Source organism: Heterocephalus glaber, unplaced genomic scaffold (genome assembly GCF_053883595.1).
Source record: "Heterocephalus glaber isolate CG9 unplaced genomic scaffold, H.glaber_assembly_v1.0 deba00001688, whole genome shotgun sequence".
Classification (NCBI taxonomy): Eukaryota; Metazoa; Chordata; class Mammalia; order Rodentia; family Bathyergidae; genus Heterocephalus; species Heterocephalus glaber.
In genome coordinates, this window is record NW_028258413.1 from 4,211,892 (window position 1) to 4,228,039 (window position 16,148).

Sequence of the window (16,148 nt, forward strand, 5' to 3'; positions counted from 1 at the left end):
ATTTGTTTTTGATGGATGAGATTGGCTTGTCCTCGTTGCCGAGGGAAGAAGCCATTGGGGAGGGTGAGGCCGAAGACCTAGTGGGAAAATGGGCTGGTGGGGCCCTGTGTGGAGGAGGTGCAGTGGCTGGAGAGTGTGGTTGGGGACGTAGGCACATTTGCTGACGGAGAGCTGACAGGCGCTTCCTGGTTGGGCTTTTCTTTTTTTCTTTTTTTTGGTACCCGGGATCGAACTTGGGTCCTTGTGCTTGCGCAGCAGGCGGCAAAACCACTGAGCTAAATCCCAGGCCCTGGGCTTTTCTTTTTAAAATAGGAAATGTCGCCACCTGTGGAGAGTGGCCGGTAGGTGGGGTTAGTCAGAGGGACAGGAGGGAGGCAGACCCTGAGCTTCCGGCCCTGCACTGTGGTGTCCCCGCTATGTGGGCTGTGCTTGAGGACAGCAAGATGGGCTGCACCCTCTGGGCTTTGAGTGAGGGCAGAAAGCGGGAAGGATTGGCTGGAAAGGACAAGGTGCCCTGCCGCACTGCACTGCATGAGGAGAACGCAGAAGTGATGAAGCCCCGGATCGGGAGCCGTGCAGGACAGTGAAGCTGTGGGTGAGGGGAGGCGCGGGTCTGGGCCTGTCTGGCCGGGGCTGCAGAGTACGGGGCCGGGTGCTGCTTTGTGAGGTCGCTTTCATGCTGGCGGAGATGGAGCGGGGGTCGGAGGCCCAGCTGGACTTGGGCTCGCGATTCTGTAGATTTAGGTGCAAGCTTGTGCCATCTGTGGGTCCCTGTAACTGCAGGGTCCCCGGTTTGGACAACTGTGTACCTTTTAAAGTTACCCTGAAGAAAGAACGTCAGCTAACGGTGTGTTGGATTTATTTGTTTCAGCCTCCAGTTTATATTTTTAAGATATAAATGATGTTGTGCCTGACATGCTTCCCTCTAACGCAGGTGAAAAGCACTTCCTGTCCGTGTGGTTGCTTTCCTCCGAGCATGCGTGTGTCTTCTCTCTTTCTTTTCAAGGACCGTAACAATGCCCGGCAGATCCACGAGGGCGCCAGTCTGCCGTTTTTCGAAGTGTTTGTGGACGCGCCTCTGCACGTGTGCGAACAGAGGGACGTCAAAGGGCTCTACAAGAAGGCTCGAGCCGGGGAGATCAAAGGCAAGTGGCGCTGTCTTCCCAGCCTCTGCCCCGTTTGCTGCCTGTCTCAGGACCGGGCTTCTTCCCCGAGGGTTGTGCTGGCTCGGGCTCCTCTCCCTGGGCTTCGCAGCAGCTGGCCTGGGGCACAGAGCCTGCAGGGCCTGAGACAGAGCTGCGCTGCCAGGGTGGTGACGTCTGCCTGGCTCGCGGGTGGCTGGCGTGTGGTCACAGCTGTCACCACTTTGCTCTGAGAGCAGGAAGCCGCAGAGCTGCGGGGAAAATGCCTGGATTCCGAGCGTCTGGATGGCCAGGCACAGCTGCTCGTCCTCGCAGCACTTGGAAGGGTCCGGCCTCTTCGGGCAGGGCTGCCAGTTAGATCGGAGTGGACACCACCCGCTCCGTCAGCACACACGCTTTGCTTGGAGGGGAACCCTGGGCCTGTGCTGTTGCGGCCCTTGCCGGCGGTCCTGCTGGGGGACGCGTCGCTGTGCTGCACAGACTGCTCTGGTAGAGAAGCAGCTTCCCCAGGCTTCCTCCTGCTGAGCATGCAGCCTGCGCTTCCCCGGGCCCAAAGCAGTGACTGAACAGGCAGACCTGGCTGGGCGGGGGCCGGGGGAGGCCAGGTTCCCCTCCACCAGAACGGGGGTGCTGCACACGGCTGGCAGTGTAAACCAGTGTGGGGAGTGCGCCATCCTCCTCCCCTGCCGGGCTCCTCACCCCTGCACCGGACGACGGGGTCTGAGGCCAGCGGTGGCCTGTTACTCATCGTGACAGCAGCTCTGCTGCCTCAGTGTTAATGGAAGCCGAGGACAGGGCCACGTCAGGAAGCTAGCAGCCAGCTAGTGTGGTTTAGAGGTCAGCGGTTTCCTCAGCTCGCTTTTCTTTGCCTTCCCAGCGGGGCTTGGGTAGCAGGGTCCATTTGGCATTCAGTTTCTGCCCGAACAGGGAGAGCGCAAGGGGTGGGAAAGTGCTGTTGCTCTGGCTCTGCTGTTCTCAGACCCAGGGCGCATGGCGCTGGAGGCAGATTCTGCCTGTGTGTTGACCCCAGCTCCGCTGCGACCCCGACGGCCTGTGGTAGCTCCAGGTGGGGCCGCACCCAGCATCCTTTTCACCCGTGAAGCTGGCACTTTCTTAGCTGGGAGAGAACAGGACAGGGTGGGGTCATCCCCACGGGGTAGGGCACGAGGTTGGTCCTGACCAGCCTTCCTGCCTCTTGGCGACACGGAAGAGCCCGTACTTCGGCTGTGGCCGGGTTTGCTGCTCTGGCAGGGGTGCACTGGAGGGGGAGCCTGCCGTGCCCGCTGGGTGGGCTGCTGCAGCGGGGACAGTAGGCCTCTCGTGTCTCCTAGATGAGCACAGTGCGGCCGGCCGGGAGCCTGCCGTGCGAGCTGGAGGAGGACAAGGAGGGGACGGGTGTTTGGGGCCTCGGGCGGGGATGAAGCAGAGCAAATCCAAGGCGTCCTTGCGTCCTGTGCAGTTTGTGCCCGGGCCGGGGCTGCGCACTGTTGGTTTCTTTTTACTTCCCCCGTGTGGCTACGTTCAGTGTAGACTTTGATAGGCCGTTCCTTAGGTTAATCTGCGAGTGTGTGTGCGTGCGTGCGCACGGGTGTATTCTCACGCACATTGGTTTATTTCAGCTTTGTTGCGATGCTGGAGTTCCTGACTATAGAGTTGTTTAGGGTTTTGAAAACTCCTGTGGAAAGGCGCTGAGCAAGCTCCCTCAGTCAGCTTCAGAGCTGTGATGCTGAGCGTCACGGGACGGGTGACACTGGGGACCTCAGCCTTCACAGGCTCGCTGACAGCCTGTTGCTCCCCATAGCTGTGTCACGGCCCCGAGACCAGTGTCCCCTGCGGGTCTTCACCATCCTCACCTGTGGGTAATCAGCGGGGCACAGTTCCCAGGTCTCTGTGGTGTCGAGCTGGGCTTCTGTCCAGGCTTCTCCGGCTTTCCTGCTGGCTGGGGTCACCGTGGGCCTGGGTCAGGTTGTCCTGCAGAGCGGGCACCGTGGGTGCGGCCCTGGCGATCCAGGCTATGCGCATATTTGAGAATCAGAGCGGAAGCGTTAGCCTCCTGGCCAAAAGTTTTTTTTTTTCATCTGTTTTAATTTGTGACCCATCACTAACTGGGAATACTGGCAATGTAGAAATTTTTCTTGCATTCAGGATTTAGGTGATACTTAGAATTATGAAACAAAAAAAAAGAATGGGCTGTGGGCTGATGAATCAGTGTGTTGAATAAAGTGTCTTTCAACAAATCCACACTAAAGAAAGTGAAAGACAAAAAGTGAGCAGAGGCTGGCAGGGACGTAACTCATTCCCTGAGGAGCAGCGGCTCCGGGCCCCTTTTTGGGTCTCTGGTGTCTTAGGGATCCCGACTGCGTGAACCCTGAGAAGCCTCCGGGTCTGCTCAGAGGGGAAAGGAGGGGGCCAGCGTCATCCCGTCCCGAGCACGCGTCGCGCCCAGAGGGGACATGGTCAATCTCCGTGTCCCCTGGGACTGCGTGCCAGGGACAGGCTGCTCTGATCCCGTCCCTGCTGTCTGCTGCCTCTTAAAGGGTTCACGGGGATCGACGCGGAGTACGAGAAGCCAGAAGCCCCCGAGCTGGTGCTGAAGACGGACGCCTGTGACGTGAATGACTGCGTGCAGCAGGTGGTGGAGCTGCTGCAGGAGCGGGTGAGGCAGCAGGAAGAAGGGTGGGAGGGCGCGGGGGCGTTGAGGTTGTGTGTGTGTGTGCGCGTGTGTGTGTGATGGGTGTGTGTGTGCGCGTGCACGTGTGTGTGTGTGATGGGTGTTCACAGGCCCCAGTCAGGGTAAACCTCAGAGAGCTTGGGTGTCAGGCGCCATTCGTCAGTAATTTCACCACATAGATACCTTCGAGCCGCAGTCCAGCCAGGGTTGTTGGGCCCTTAGCCCGTGGTCTGAGTTGCCCAGTTGGGGCACACAGGAAGCATTGAGGGAATGAATGCCTGAGTTTCCCCGCGACGCCTGGACATGTCTGGGTGGCTGGGCTTTAGGGGCCCCCCGGGGAGGGGTGACACCGGGTCGGAGGTGCGCTCCTGCAGTCCCTGGGCAGTGGACGCATGGGAGGGCTTCTCAGGGTCCAGGTCAGGTGGCGGGCAGGGGAGGTGTGGTCTGCTCAGCATTGGGCTCCCCTGCCCCTCCCGCGCGGCTCAGCCCTCCCCCTGGATCCGTAGCTGCCCGTCCCCTTGTGTCACTGCTGCCCGGGTGCTGGCGGTGACCCGGTGTCGTCCCTTGGTCCGTCCTGACTGTGGGCTGTGGAGCTGGAGCCCTTTTTATTTTTTATTTTGAGACAGGGTCTGGCTAAGTCACTAACTTGCCCAGACTCCGCGTGGCTGTCCTCCTGCCTCAGCCTCCCAGAGTGCTGGGGCTTCACAGTTCTTGCCGTGCACCTCTGTCCACTGTGGGCAGAGGTGAGAGGGCGGATGAGGAGTCAGCACCCTGTCATGAGGACCTGTGCGTAGCGTCGGGGACAGTGGCGTGGGGCGCAGAGCAGAGATGGGAGACGCTCGGCAGGGCCTGGCGGTGACGTGAGGACCGGGAGGCCCTCGGGCCGCTTACCGGGTGGGAGACGAGGTTCGCCCTGCAGCGCGTGCACCTTTGCTCCCAGACTGTACCTCTCGGCACTCGAGGTGCGGGCCCAGAAGCTGAGCCTTGGCTTCTTTCAAGGCAGCATTTGAAAAGCTCGGTTGAGAACCGTTCACTTCCCCTGACCGCTTCCCCGTCAGCCCAACAGAAATGTGCAGAACTTCGGTCTCTGCCTCAGCAGCGCGCCGAAGGATCACATGCTGCCAGAGCCCTGCAGTGACAGCCGCTCAACGCATCGTGACGAGCACTCATGAGCAGTCTGCGTGCAGCATGCTTCCTCTGTCAGTTTTCCTGGGAGAAGCAGGAAAGGGTGTTTTCGGAACGAGTGTGGGGCCTCTGCTGGAATCCCAGGTCCAGCATTGGTCAGCTTATTGTACGGCTTCACAGGAAAGACCCTCGCCTCCCTGGCTTAGTGGAGGGAGTCGAATGGCTGGACGCAGCGGCCAGTTCTCGGGGCTGGACAGGTGTGGTTAGCGAGGTCGCGCCCCTCTCCCGGTGCGCAGCTGTGGGTGGACACTCCGGAGCCCCGTGGGCCCGCGGTGGGTGGGAGCGCGTCTGTCCGCCGCTGCGGCGATGAGCTGAGCCCCGGCTGCATTTCAGGCACTCGGGAAGAACTGCTCTTCCCGCCACGCCGGGGCAAAGCCGAAGCGTCCTGTAATACTTGGTGTGTTTTCAAGTGCTGCTTGTCACGACTGTTCCAGCTGCCACCTGTTTGCAGTTGCCTGCTGTTGAGTGGATAGATGCCCTCCGGCACAGTGCAGGACAAGATGCTATGCCTGAGGAGGTGTGGGGGATTTATCTGCTTGAGTAAGCAGACCAGCTGTCAGGAGGAACATTGAAGGAAACAATCCAGGGCCTCTTCTACGCTGCTCTGTTTTGTTTTTTGTTCTTGGCAGTAGTGGGGATTCGACCCAGGCAGCAATGAGCGACATGCCCAGCACGCTTTCTTTTATTTTGAAGTAGAGCTCCAGTAGGATGCCCGGACTGGCCCTAACTTATGGTTTTCCCTCCTCAGCCTCCCGAGTAGCTGGGGTTACGGGCATGCACGACTGCACCCCGCCATTCTGTTCCTGTGAACACTTTGACAGGATCTCCCTCATTCATGTGCCCCATGGAGAGCTCTGGGTTGGTGAATTGAACATGGAATTGTGCTCTTGTCGTTACAAAGGACATTGTACCTGTGGACGCCTCTTACGAAGTGAAAGAGCTCTATGTGCCAGAAAACAAACTGCATTTGGCAAAAACAGACGCGGAGTCGTTGCCCGCTCTGCAGATTACTAAGGTGAGCCCTGGGCTTCAGCCCGCGCCTGCCGTGCATGAGGCTCTCACCGGCTGGTCTGTGAGCCACGGCTCCACAGCGGGTTGGAGCTGGCCTGGAAGGGTCCCATGGGCCTCTCAGGTGCGCCCTATTTCCAGGGCGTGGAGGGGTTTAGCCTGTGGAACAGTAATCCCGCATCGCCATGGCTTTCCTTAACTTCTAGGCAGAATACTTATTTATTTGGAATTATTCAAGAAAGGTTTTGTCAGGATTTTATCTTTTTTTTTTTTTTTTTTTTTGGTACTGGGGATCAAACTGGGGTCCTTGCATTTGCGCAGCAGGAGGATTTTAGCATGAGAGTAAGATCAGATTCTAAAACATTAAGGAATACTAGTTCATGATGATTACAATGATTTTTTTCTGTTTAATCATGTTTCCTAATCTGGCCAACACTCGACCCTATGTATTAAGAATAATTCACATGTTAAGAATAATTCGTTTGCATATCTTGGCCCTAGTGCTATCATTAGGTGTCTTTCCCAGGTAATTTCTAAGTTAAACTAGGGATGATGAGGATGAAAATTACAATTTATTTCCCAGTCGTAGAGAATTTAAAGTGGCACCATTTATGTATACTTTAAAAACAGAGATTAAGGAATAAGAATATGGACTAGGAATTGGATTTTCCAGCCTTCCTTTCAAGATAGCAAGATCCAGCACACCCAGGGGAGGGCAGATCAGTACTTGGCCAGAACTTCTGGGCGGAGAGCGGGCTGGGTCCCTGTGGATCCTGGAGCCTGTGACCCGGGTGGGGGCTCTGGAAGCAGCTTGCAGCGCCAGGGAGCCGCAGAGGCTGTGGTGGGGAGACGTTGCCAGAATGAACACACACACGCACACACAGACGGAATGAGAGCGCGCAGACACGAGTCCAGGTCTTTCAGACCCCAGGAGCTGGGAGGACAGCAGCTTCTCTGGCTGTGGGCTTCTCAGTGGTTCCACATGAGCCCAGCTGGCCGAGCCCCCCGCCCCCGCCTGGGGCTCCCCACAGGCACACCGGGGTGTAGGCTTTGATGCAGGACTGGGGCTGGGGACACAGACATTGAGGCGCAGCATCGCCTGGTGCTGGCATGTGCACAGGCCAGGGGCGCCGTCAGGGCTGGAGAAGCAGCAGGCGAGAGCTGGGAAGCCCAGTCTCTCCTCCGACATGGTCTTTCCGGGCGCTGAGGCGGGTGTCCTTGCGCTGTCTGGTCTCTTGGGGACCCTGGCCGGCGTGTGAGGGTCAGACGGGAGCCCGCCTTGCCTGAACTGCGTCCCGGGGCCGCGTGTTCCCCCGTGTGGGGCTGTGCCAGCGCACAGCGCCTCAGCATCTCTTCTCGGGGCTCCTGGCCGGGGGCTGTTCGGTGAATGCTTCTTGTCTAACATTCCTTTGGCTTAGGATGGTGTTTATCAAAATGTACTTTCCAGTCCCTCCCGGGCAGCATTTTCTGGGCTCATGACAGAATAGGAAGGGCTCACAGCAAGCTGACTTAATAAGAAGCTGAGCTCGAAGTGCTCTTCCTCCCAGCAAGCCTTCCCGGGCGCCCGACACAGTCTGAGAGCTGCTGATGTCAGGAGGCCCTCCTTACCGGAAGTGCTTGGGGGGCCTCAAGGTGGTGGATACACACTGGGGAGGGCCACACAGCCACAACGGAGCTGGAGCACGCAGTGGAGCCACTTGTAGGAAAATAGATGGACCTTGAGCCTGCAGTGCTAAGGGAAATAAATTAGACACAGAAGGCCAAATAGCAACTGGCGTGTTTTATGTGAGAGAGCCAAATATCCATAGAGAACAAAATAAAAGAGCTGATCGGAAACAGGGAGGTAAATCTCAGGCAGGCCTAATGTTATTTATAGTTCGCATGGAAACTCACTTTTTCCTGGGGCCTTTCCTGTTAGGCCCCTGTAACCACCCCGCAGTGCCGGTTCCCATCACGGCAGAACGAGGCCCCGCAGGCCTCTGGTCTGTGCCCTGGGTGCACGGCCTGGACGCCCGCCCCTGTCTCCGCAGGTGGACATGCAGTGGGTGCAGGTGCTGGCCGAGGGCTGGGCCACGCCGCTGGGTGGCTTCATGAGGGAGCGCGAGTACCTGCAGTGCCTTCACTTCGACTGCCTCCTGGACGGTGAGCGGGGCTCGTGGCTGCCCGTGGGAGCTGTGGCCGTAGCTGGGGCCCTTTCTGGACTGGTGCACCGCGAGGTCTCCCTCCTTCCGCTGCCCGTCGTGACCTCGCTGGAGACAGGGCTGAGAAGGGCTGCGAAGTGGGCACAGCGCCTTGTGCTGCGGCCGCCCGGTTGCTGCGAGAGCTCACCCTAGCACGCGCATGTGTGCACACTCATGAACACATGCATGGAGCCCTCGGGCAGGCTTCCAGAGCAGTCAGAGTTCTGTGGAAGCGAAACCCACAGCTCTTGATGTTCTTTCACAATGTTACAACCTGTGCCAGAGAAACCGATACTGATGGCCACCATCCAGTCTGGCTCTTCTCCCGCCGGGGCGCGTGCTGTCGGTGAGCACCCCGAGTGTGCACTGAAGAGAGTGCTCTGGCTTTTTGTTTGTTTTTCTTTGAGAAAGGGTCTTGCTATGTAGCCCAGGCTGCCCTTGCCCCTCTTGCCTCAGCCTCTGAGTGCTGGGGTTACAGATGTGTGCTGCCACAGCCAGCAAGGGCGTGCCCTGGACCCACTGAGATGCCACCAAGTTCTCCCGAAGTCTGACTTCTTTCGGCTGCCAGGGTATTGGAAGCGCAGTTCCTGACCCTCCTGGAGGAGGGACGTCGGAGGGGGAGTGTCCCCTTGGCTTTCCTCCTGGGACCTGGGGGCTGCACTGCTGCCCGGTGAGGGCCTGGTCTTGGACTCATTTCATTTTCCACGTGCTGAATCCTCACCCGGATCCTCTGGTGGTGACTTCAGAAACGGCCAGTTGTCACCCGTGTTGCCTTTTGTCCAGGCAGGCACGGTTTCCTCAGGGGGTGGACCAGGAGGATGCTGTGTCTTCCAAGCTGCATATGATGTGTTGATGCTGCTTTTGTTCCTGAGAGTGACAGCTGGGTGATGGCTGATGTCTGATGATATTAGGATGATGGGGCTGGGCGTGGTGGCGCATGCCTGTAATCGCAGCACTCGGAGGCTGAGGCAGGAGGATCGCTGGAGTTTGAGGGCAGCCTGAACTATGTCGTGAGACCTTGTCTCAAAACAACAACAAGGACAGCACAACAGCAAAGAACAGTGGAGGGTATTTTTGTCTTCCTGTTGCGAGCATGCCCAGATAGACTCGGTACGCTTACTCAGCTTGCCACTTAAAATGTAGCTGTGTCATTCTCTTTCAAGAATCGTTTGTGTTTTGTTGAAATGGTCGCTAAACAATTTTCTGTCTCCTTCAGAGGGGTGCACAGCACACTTTTGGTAGTGTTAGTCATAACCAGCTGATGCTTCCTTGTCAAAAGTTTCTTCTACTTTTGTAATTCTGTGTAAAAATTTCTTCCGGGCTGGGAATGGTGATGCATGTCTAGAATTCCAGCGTCTGGGAGGCTGAGGCAGGAGGATGCCACGTTTGAGCCCAGCCTGCTTTAGTGACTTAGTGAGATCCTTTCTCAAAATTTAAAAAGTAGACAGAGCTGGGGCTGCAGCTCAGTGTGAAGGCCCTGGGTTCAATCCCCAGCACTGGGAAAAAGAAATCTCCCCAAGGACAGTTTGATGAACTGCGGTAAGAGTTCCTATACAGCGCTCATTCTTTTAATTTTGCCATTTCTTTCATTTTTCTGCCTTCGGGGCCCCTGGTGGCTTCCTCCGAGGTTGTAGTTTGTCCCTTCCCACACCAGGCTCTGTGTGGATGGTGCCGCTGGACCCACGGACCGTATCACTGCGGAGCGAGCCCCCTGAGTAACCCACGTGTCCCCGTCCCTTCCCGCGGCAGGCGGCGTCATGAACCTGTCAGTGCCGATCGTCCTGACGGCCACTCAGGAGGACAAGGAGCGGCTGGATGGCTGCACAGCCTTTGCGCTGCTGTACGAGGGCCGCCGCGTGGCCATTCTTCGCAACCCAGAGTTTTTTGAGCACCGGAGGGAGGAGCGCTGCGCCCGGCAGTGGGGGACCATGTGCAAGAGCCACCCCTACATCAAGGTCGGATACCGCTCGAGGCCTCTGGGTTTGTGAGGGCGCTGCGCCCGATGTGGGCTGTCTGGTGCTCAGGCCCCGGCCTTGTGAGTGCGTGCAGACTGGGTCTTAGATCAGCGCCACGGGGGGTGCGGCCTTGTCCTTCCGCCCAGATAGATAAACGTTTACGCACGGTATCTTTCGTGTATTTAATTTTTGGTGCTGGGAACTGAACTCGGCCTTGTGCATGGTAAGCATGTGCTTTACCACTGAGCTACACCCTCAGCCAGTAGCAGTAGCCGATATTTTAAAATATCTGCGATGTGCCGAGCACTGAGCAGGATGCTGGCCTGTGGCCATGGCTGGACACGCCGGGCACAGTGGTGATGCTCGTGGGTTGGGTGGAGCGGATATCACCGTGCACTCAGGGACCTGCTCCAGGGTCTGTCTGAATGAATTTGTGGGCGAATTAGCCAAACTAGCATTGGAATTTGCCAGTGATCACGAAGGATTCCAAAGTTCAGGGCTGTAAGATGGGGGTGAGTGGCCAGCCCAGGTTACAGACAAACCTGTTCCTTAAAACATAGCCACAGCGAAAGAATGCTTTTATTACTTTAAACGTCCTAATCATTCAGATCGCTTTTGTTGGCAGCTCATTTGTCAATGTAATAACTGTTTCTCAAGTTGGAGAAATTACAAACCCATCCTAATTACAGAAGTGGTGGCCTAGCAGAGGGTGTTTCCTCTGAGACGGAGAGCAGATCTCAGCTGTATTTGGCTCGAATGAGGGAACTTGAGGGAAATGTTCGTCCTGGTTTGATCGTGGTTTCTGTTCAGACGCATTATTTTCTTTTCCTCCTGTCAGATGGTTATGGAGCAGGGAGACTGGCTGATCGGAGGGGATCTGCAGGTCCTGGACCGGATCTACTGGAACGACGGCCTTGACCAGTACCGGCTCACTCCCACTGAGCTCCGGCAGAAGTTCAAAGACATGAATGCAGGTGAGCGAGGACCTGGCTAGCTGCCAGGGAGCTTCTAGGCTAACTAAGGGGTAAACTAAGCCCAGGGAGAGCTGAGACCCGGGGAGCTTTGTCACACGGTGTAGGTCGATCTCAGGTTATTTGCACACGGTGTGAGAGGTGGATGCTAACAACAAGCTCCGTGCTGACACGCAGCATAAATACAGACCAGAACTTAGTGAGTGACGCTCAGACAGCTGGCTTCCTGTCCCAGCAGACCGGCAGACCATTCTTGCGTCCACTCTATTGGGCAGTGTTTGCTGTGCCCATGTGCCCAGCACCGAGGGCTGGGAGATAGGTGCGCAGGGTGGAAAAGTGAGAAGGACCGGGAGAGCAGGGCAGGAGCGATTTCAGAGCGTGTCGGGGTGAGGAGGTGCAGTGAGACAGCAAGGCTCGGGGCCCTTCTGGTGCTGTCGTGCACGGGCCCAGCACCCGAGCAGGGCGTGGTGCGGCTTCCTGCTGGGTGCTCAGCAGGGCTGGGTGTGGAGCCCAGGGCCCTGTGGGAGCTGCAGGTCTGGGGAGCGTGAGGGTCCTGAGCGTGCGGAAGCGGGGCCCCAGCACTGTGGAGGCTGGTGGACGTGGCTGGAGCAGAAGGCTGCTGGCCATGGGCTCTGCTGGTGACCCTGAGCCCTGTTCCCAAGGGTCCAGTGGACTTGTGCCAGACCGGAGTCCCTGGTACAGCCCAGGCTCCAGCCCCAGCCCCAGCCCCAGAGGACACTGGAACCCACAGCACAGGGTTTCATTTTAAAAGTGAAAAGCAGTCAGGTGTGGAAGGCACATGAGGCAGAACCTGGTGCACGGTGAGAGGCAAGGCTGTGGCAGCTGCTGAGAGCAGAGCTCCTGTGTCTGTCTGTGTGGAGGGAGAGCAAGAGCAGCTGTCTGTCCTCGCTGCAGCTGTGCTTTGCCGAAGCGTGAAGTCCCGTGGATTTAAACCGGGCTAAGAATGGAGGCCTCAGTGGGCTGCGCCCTGCGCTGTCCTGCCCCATCCTCATGCACACACACTTGGGGGCCCTCCTCCCTCCTCTCTGCTGACAGGAAGTGGATATGTGGTTAATCTGCAGGTGCGGGAGCTGCTCCAAGTGCCTCCTGGATGCTGCCCGAGGGAGCTTGTTCTCTTTTCCCTGGCTGACCGCTTTGGGCCCAGCTGAGGGATGCGTAAGGACTGATGTCCCTCAGCCCCGCCCTGGCTATGACGCGAGGTCCACCTGTGGTCCCTGCTGGACACTGGTGCAAGGGCAGGGCTTCTGGGAAAGACTTCCCTTCCTTCCCAGAAACTGGCTTAGGGGACCCCCTCCCCAACAAACAAGAAGTAAAAACTTCAGTGGTCGTTCGCCAACCTTTCTGTCCTCACACGGGATGCTTTCACGTGAGGAGAACAGCACTAGAGCCCTGCGCCTTCTGTGTCCACGCGCACCCTGCTCACCTGGCCCTCAGTCCTCACTGCGTGTTCTCATCCAACCTGGAGTCGTGTCTCCAGAAGTCTTTTTCACGGAAACAGTACGCATCTGAGTCATCTGAGACACTTGGAGTTGGGTCTTCTGTTGCTTGCAGCCAGGAGCATCAAGGGTTTGACGCGTGTACTCTTTCTTAGCACATGCAGAAGGCGCTGGCGAGGCCACCTTGTTTTGCTTTTCTTGGCCACAGTTAGAGTTCCTGTCTGGAACCGATGTCAGTAAGCTGGTTGTTGGCACCTCAACAGGTCTTACCATGAAATTACTGCTCATAATTAGGTCTTGAATGTCACATCTGTGCTACAGTCTTTGTGAGCCAAACATTTTGAGTTGTTGGGGGAATTTGTTGCATAATGAATGATTTCAGCCTTGTTTAAAGTAGCTGAGAGCCAGTTATTAGCCATACATCAAACAACGAAGATTCATGGTGTTATTTTGTTGACTTTTCCATTTTAGACTGAGGCAAATAAGCAACAGAGGAGAAGTTTGCTTTGTAGTTCTTGCTCACTCTGAGGAAGCCAGTGCCACGCCATCTACTGTGTGCTCAAGGGAGAGAAAGCAGGGAGTTATATATTTTTGTCATATTCTTTCTTACCCCCCTTCCCTCAATGAAGAAGCCGTATTTCCATCACCCCTCGTGGGCTGTCGCCCTGTGCCAGAGTGACATTAATTCAGGCAGCTGGCTCTTCCGGGACCCCAGCTGAAGGATGGCGTACCCGGGTCTGTCGGCTGTGCTGCGCTTCCAGGGGTGGGCTCTTCTGGTTCTAGAGGAGTGACCCGTCCCGGGGAGGAGCCCAGTGAGAGCTTGGGGTCCCATCCTGGTATAATCCTGGGGTTCTGCCTGTTACCACTGGAACAGGGAAGAGGGTGAGAGCACTTTGTGGAGTTGTAGGATGTGGAGCCAGTTTAGAGGAACAGAGATGTTAGGAGGGGGTCTTGGGCAGTTGGGGTGACCCACAGGGGAGTGGAGCAGAAGGGGGGGATTGTCTTCGAAGTCAGTGGGTTTGATTGCAGACAGCAGTGAGTGGGAGGAGGGGCAGGAGGCCCTCTGTCTGTCCGTCTGTGTGTCCGTCTGTGTGTGGGTCCCAGCAGCAGCAGAGGGAACACAGAAGCCACCTCTGTAACAGCTCAGAAAACGAGCACAAGGATACAGCAGGGCTGCAGAAGTCACAGCCAGTCGCACAGCCATAGTCCACCTACGGGCGACTTGTGCTCTGATTTTCTCCCTTGGCTCTGAACTTTCCTTTAAGAGGGGTTCAAAAACCGGATGGAGGAGGAATGGCTGGGGCTGTGGGCAGCAGGCTTAGGGCAAGGCAGCCGGGAGGTCCCTCTTGTCCCTGTTGGGCTCTCCCTGCCCTGCCTGCCCAGGAGTCCACCAGGGAAGCGGACCTGGAGGAGGCGGGAGGAGCAGGCTGTGAAGGTGCAGAGTGGAAGGAGGAGCCTTGCACCCCGGAGCACCCGGGTGCACCAGGAGCTGAGTGAGAGGCTGGAGACGCGGGAATGGTGGGGACGCGGGCGCCCTGCGCGGCTCACTGTGCTCCTCTCCAGGGCGGTCGGGTGGAAGGGCCAGAAGGGCGGCAGTTGTAAGCGTCAGATGTCACCGTGTGGGTCACCTCCGGCCCAGACGTGGCAGAGGCAGAGGTTGCAGTCCTAGTGCAGCGCTCCAGGAGCCGCGGGTGGCAGGGTCATCGTGTGCGGGGCCGGAAGTCGCTTGGTGTCTGCGGCTCCCCCATTCCCACTGACCACTGCTCCCGCTTCCCGGTGTGGAGCGGTGGTGACCGTGGGGTCCCCACACCTTGGCTGGGGTTTCAGTGGCTGCTGACTGCGCTTTCTCTTCCAGATGCCGTCTTCGCGTTCCAGTTGCGCAACCCAGTGCACAATGGCCACGCGCTGCTGATGCAGGACACGCACCGCCAGCTGCTGGAGCGCGGCTACCGGCGGCCCGTGCTCCTGCTGCACCCCCTGGGCGGCTGGACCAAGGAGGACGACGTGCCGCTGGCCTGGCGCATGAAGCAGCACGCGGCGGTGCTGGAGGAGGGCGTCCTGCCGCCCGAGTCCACCGTGGTGGCCATCTTCCCGTCCCCCATGATGTACGCCGGGCCCACCGAGGTAGGCGCCAGAGACGCCTGCTCCGCCCGCTCCGCCTGCTCGGTGGCTCGAGGGTTTGGCGCCGCCAGGGACGCGCCTGGTGCCACCTGCGCAAGCTCCGGGAAAGGGCTTTCCGCGCTCGTGCACTGTGGCCTTGGTCCCTGCGTGCGGACACGGCCGTCGTCACACAGGCAGCCCGGACAGCTCCATTCCCCTTGCACCCTTAGTGGAGTCCTGCACCTCTCTCCCCAAGGGCGGGCTCGGCTGGTCCCTGCCTATCTGGGCTTTGCTGGAGCTGAGGGTCCTCCCAGGGAGCAGGGTGCTGTATGCCTCCCTCTGTCCCTAGGGAGAATGCCGCAGGCCACCCTGTAAGAGGCGGGGCCTCGCCTCAGTCTGTAAGGCTCAGTACCCCCCGGAAGTGAAAGAGGGGCTGGGGTCCCCTGCTTGAAGGCCACACCCCCAGGGCCAGCAGCCCATCTCTTAGAAGCCCCGCCCCTTTAGAGTGAAGTGGCCCCTGGGGTTTCCAGGTGTGGCCCCTGGGGTTCCTGTCCATCCTCAGTGTTCAGCACCTCGGGAGCTTAGAGAGCATCTGGGAGCCTGAGCCAGGGGAGGAGGAAGCAGAATTCCCGCTTGCTGGGAGAGAGGGCTCCGGAGCTGCTCTGTGGTGGGAGGAATGCTGGCCGCCTTTTCATGCCTGCCTCCGTGTAAAGAAAAGGGCTTAATCAGGTTTTAACTTCAAGGCAGAGGCTGCTTTCAAAAATATTTGTTGAGGGAATGCATAAATCAGCGAATGACCTCAGAAACAGTGGGTGGGAGATTCCAGCCAGCTTCTGGCAGAGGTTTCAAGATCAAGGGTGGAATTCGCATTATTACTGCATTCCTTTTCATCCTGCCTGAGAGGGAGACCAGTCCGAGAGGTATCCAAGAGGCCAAGCCGGTTTAAAGAGATCCAAGTCATGTGGTTGTACAAACTCTGAGAGTTCTTATCTCCCCCCCCCAATTTTATAAATTTAAAAGGCCAAAATGTTTAAATGGAATTATAGTGTTGTGTACTTTGTTATCTTTTTATCCTAGAGTAGAACTTAGTTATGGTGTTGTATACTTTGTTACCGTTTTATCTTAGAAAATTGAACAGTGACAAGCTGGTAGGGAGGCACAGGCCTGTCATCCCAGCCTCTGGAGGCCGAGGCAGGAGGATCCCAAGTTGGAGTCCAGCCTGGGCAACTTAGTGACCTAGCACGATCCTGTCTCAAAGTAAAAAATAAGAAAGGGCTGGGGATATGGCTCAGTGCGAAGGCCTTGGGTTCAATCCCTAGGGCCACAAAACAGAGCAGAAAGAAAAAGTCGAAAGATGTATGCGTGTGGGCTCAGCCCCTGTGACGCTCGTAAGGCGTCGAAAGTCCCACCGTCCTCTCCTCATCCTCTCCTCCTTTGTGTCCGTAAGAATGTGCCAGTGACCAGCCATGTTTCCCACCA

At 57.6% G+C, this 16,148-nt stretch overlaps 1 protein-coding gene across 6 annotated transcripts in view; it reads left to right on the forward strand.

The window, feature by feature from the left end:
- Window positions 1-16,148, forward strand: part of Papss1 (3'-phosphoadenosine 5'-phosphosulfate synthase 1) — a 183,283-nt gene that overhangs the window by 20,685 nt on the left and 146,450 nt on the right. For all 6 annotated transcript variants that reach the window (XR_002389690.2, XR_015446438.1, XM_087198797.1 and 3 more), the window contains 7 exons: window positions 1,007-1,145; window positions 3,680-3,798; window positions 5,900-6,013; window positions 8,037-8,148; window positions 9,936-10,141; window positions 10,980-11,115; window positions 14,425-14,693. Coding sequence is in view for 4 of the 6 variants with exons in the window: in XM_087198797.1 (XP_087054923.1) it covers window positions 1,007-1,145; window positions 3,680-3,798; window positions 5,900-6,013; window positions 8,037-8,148; window positions 9,936-10,141; window positions 10,980-11,115; window positions 14,425-14,693 (1,095 nt within the window). In the remaining 2 variants the exon portion in view is untranslated. The remainder of the gene's footprint in view (window positions 1-1,006; window positions 1,146-3,679; window positions 3,799-5,899; window positions 6,014-8,036; window positions 8,149-9,935; window positions 10,142-10,979; window positions 11,116-14,424; window positions 14,694-16,148) is intronic.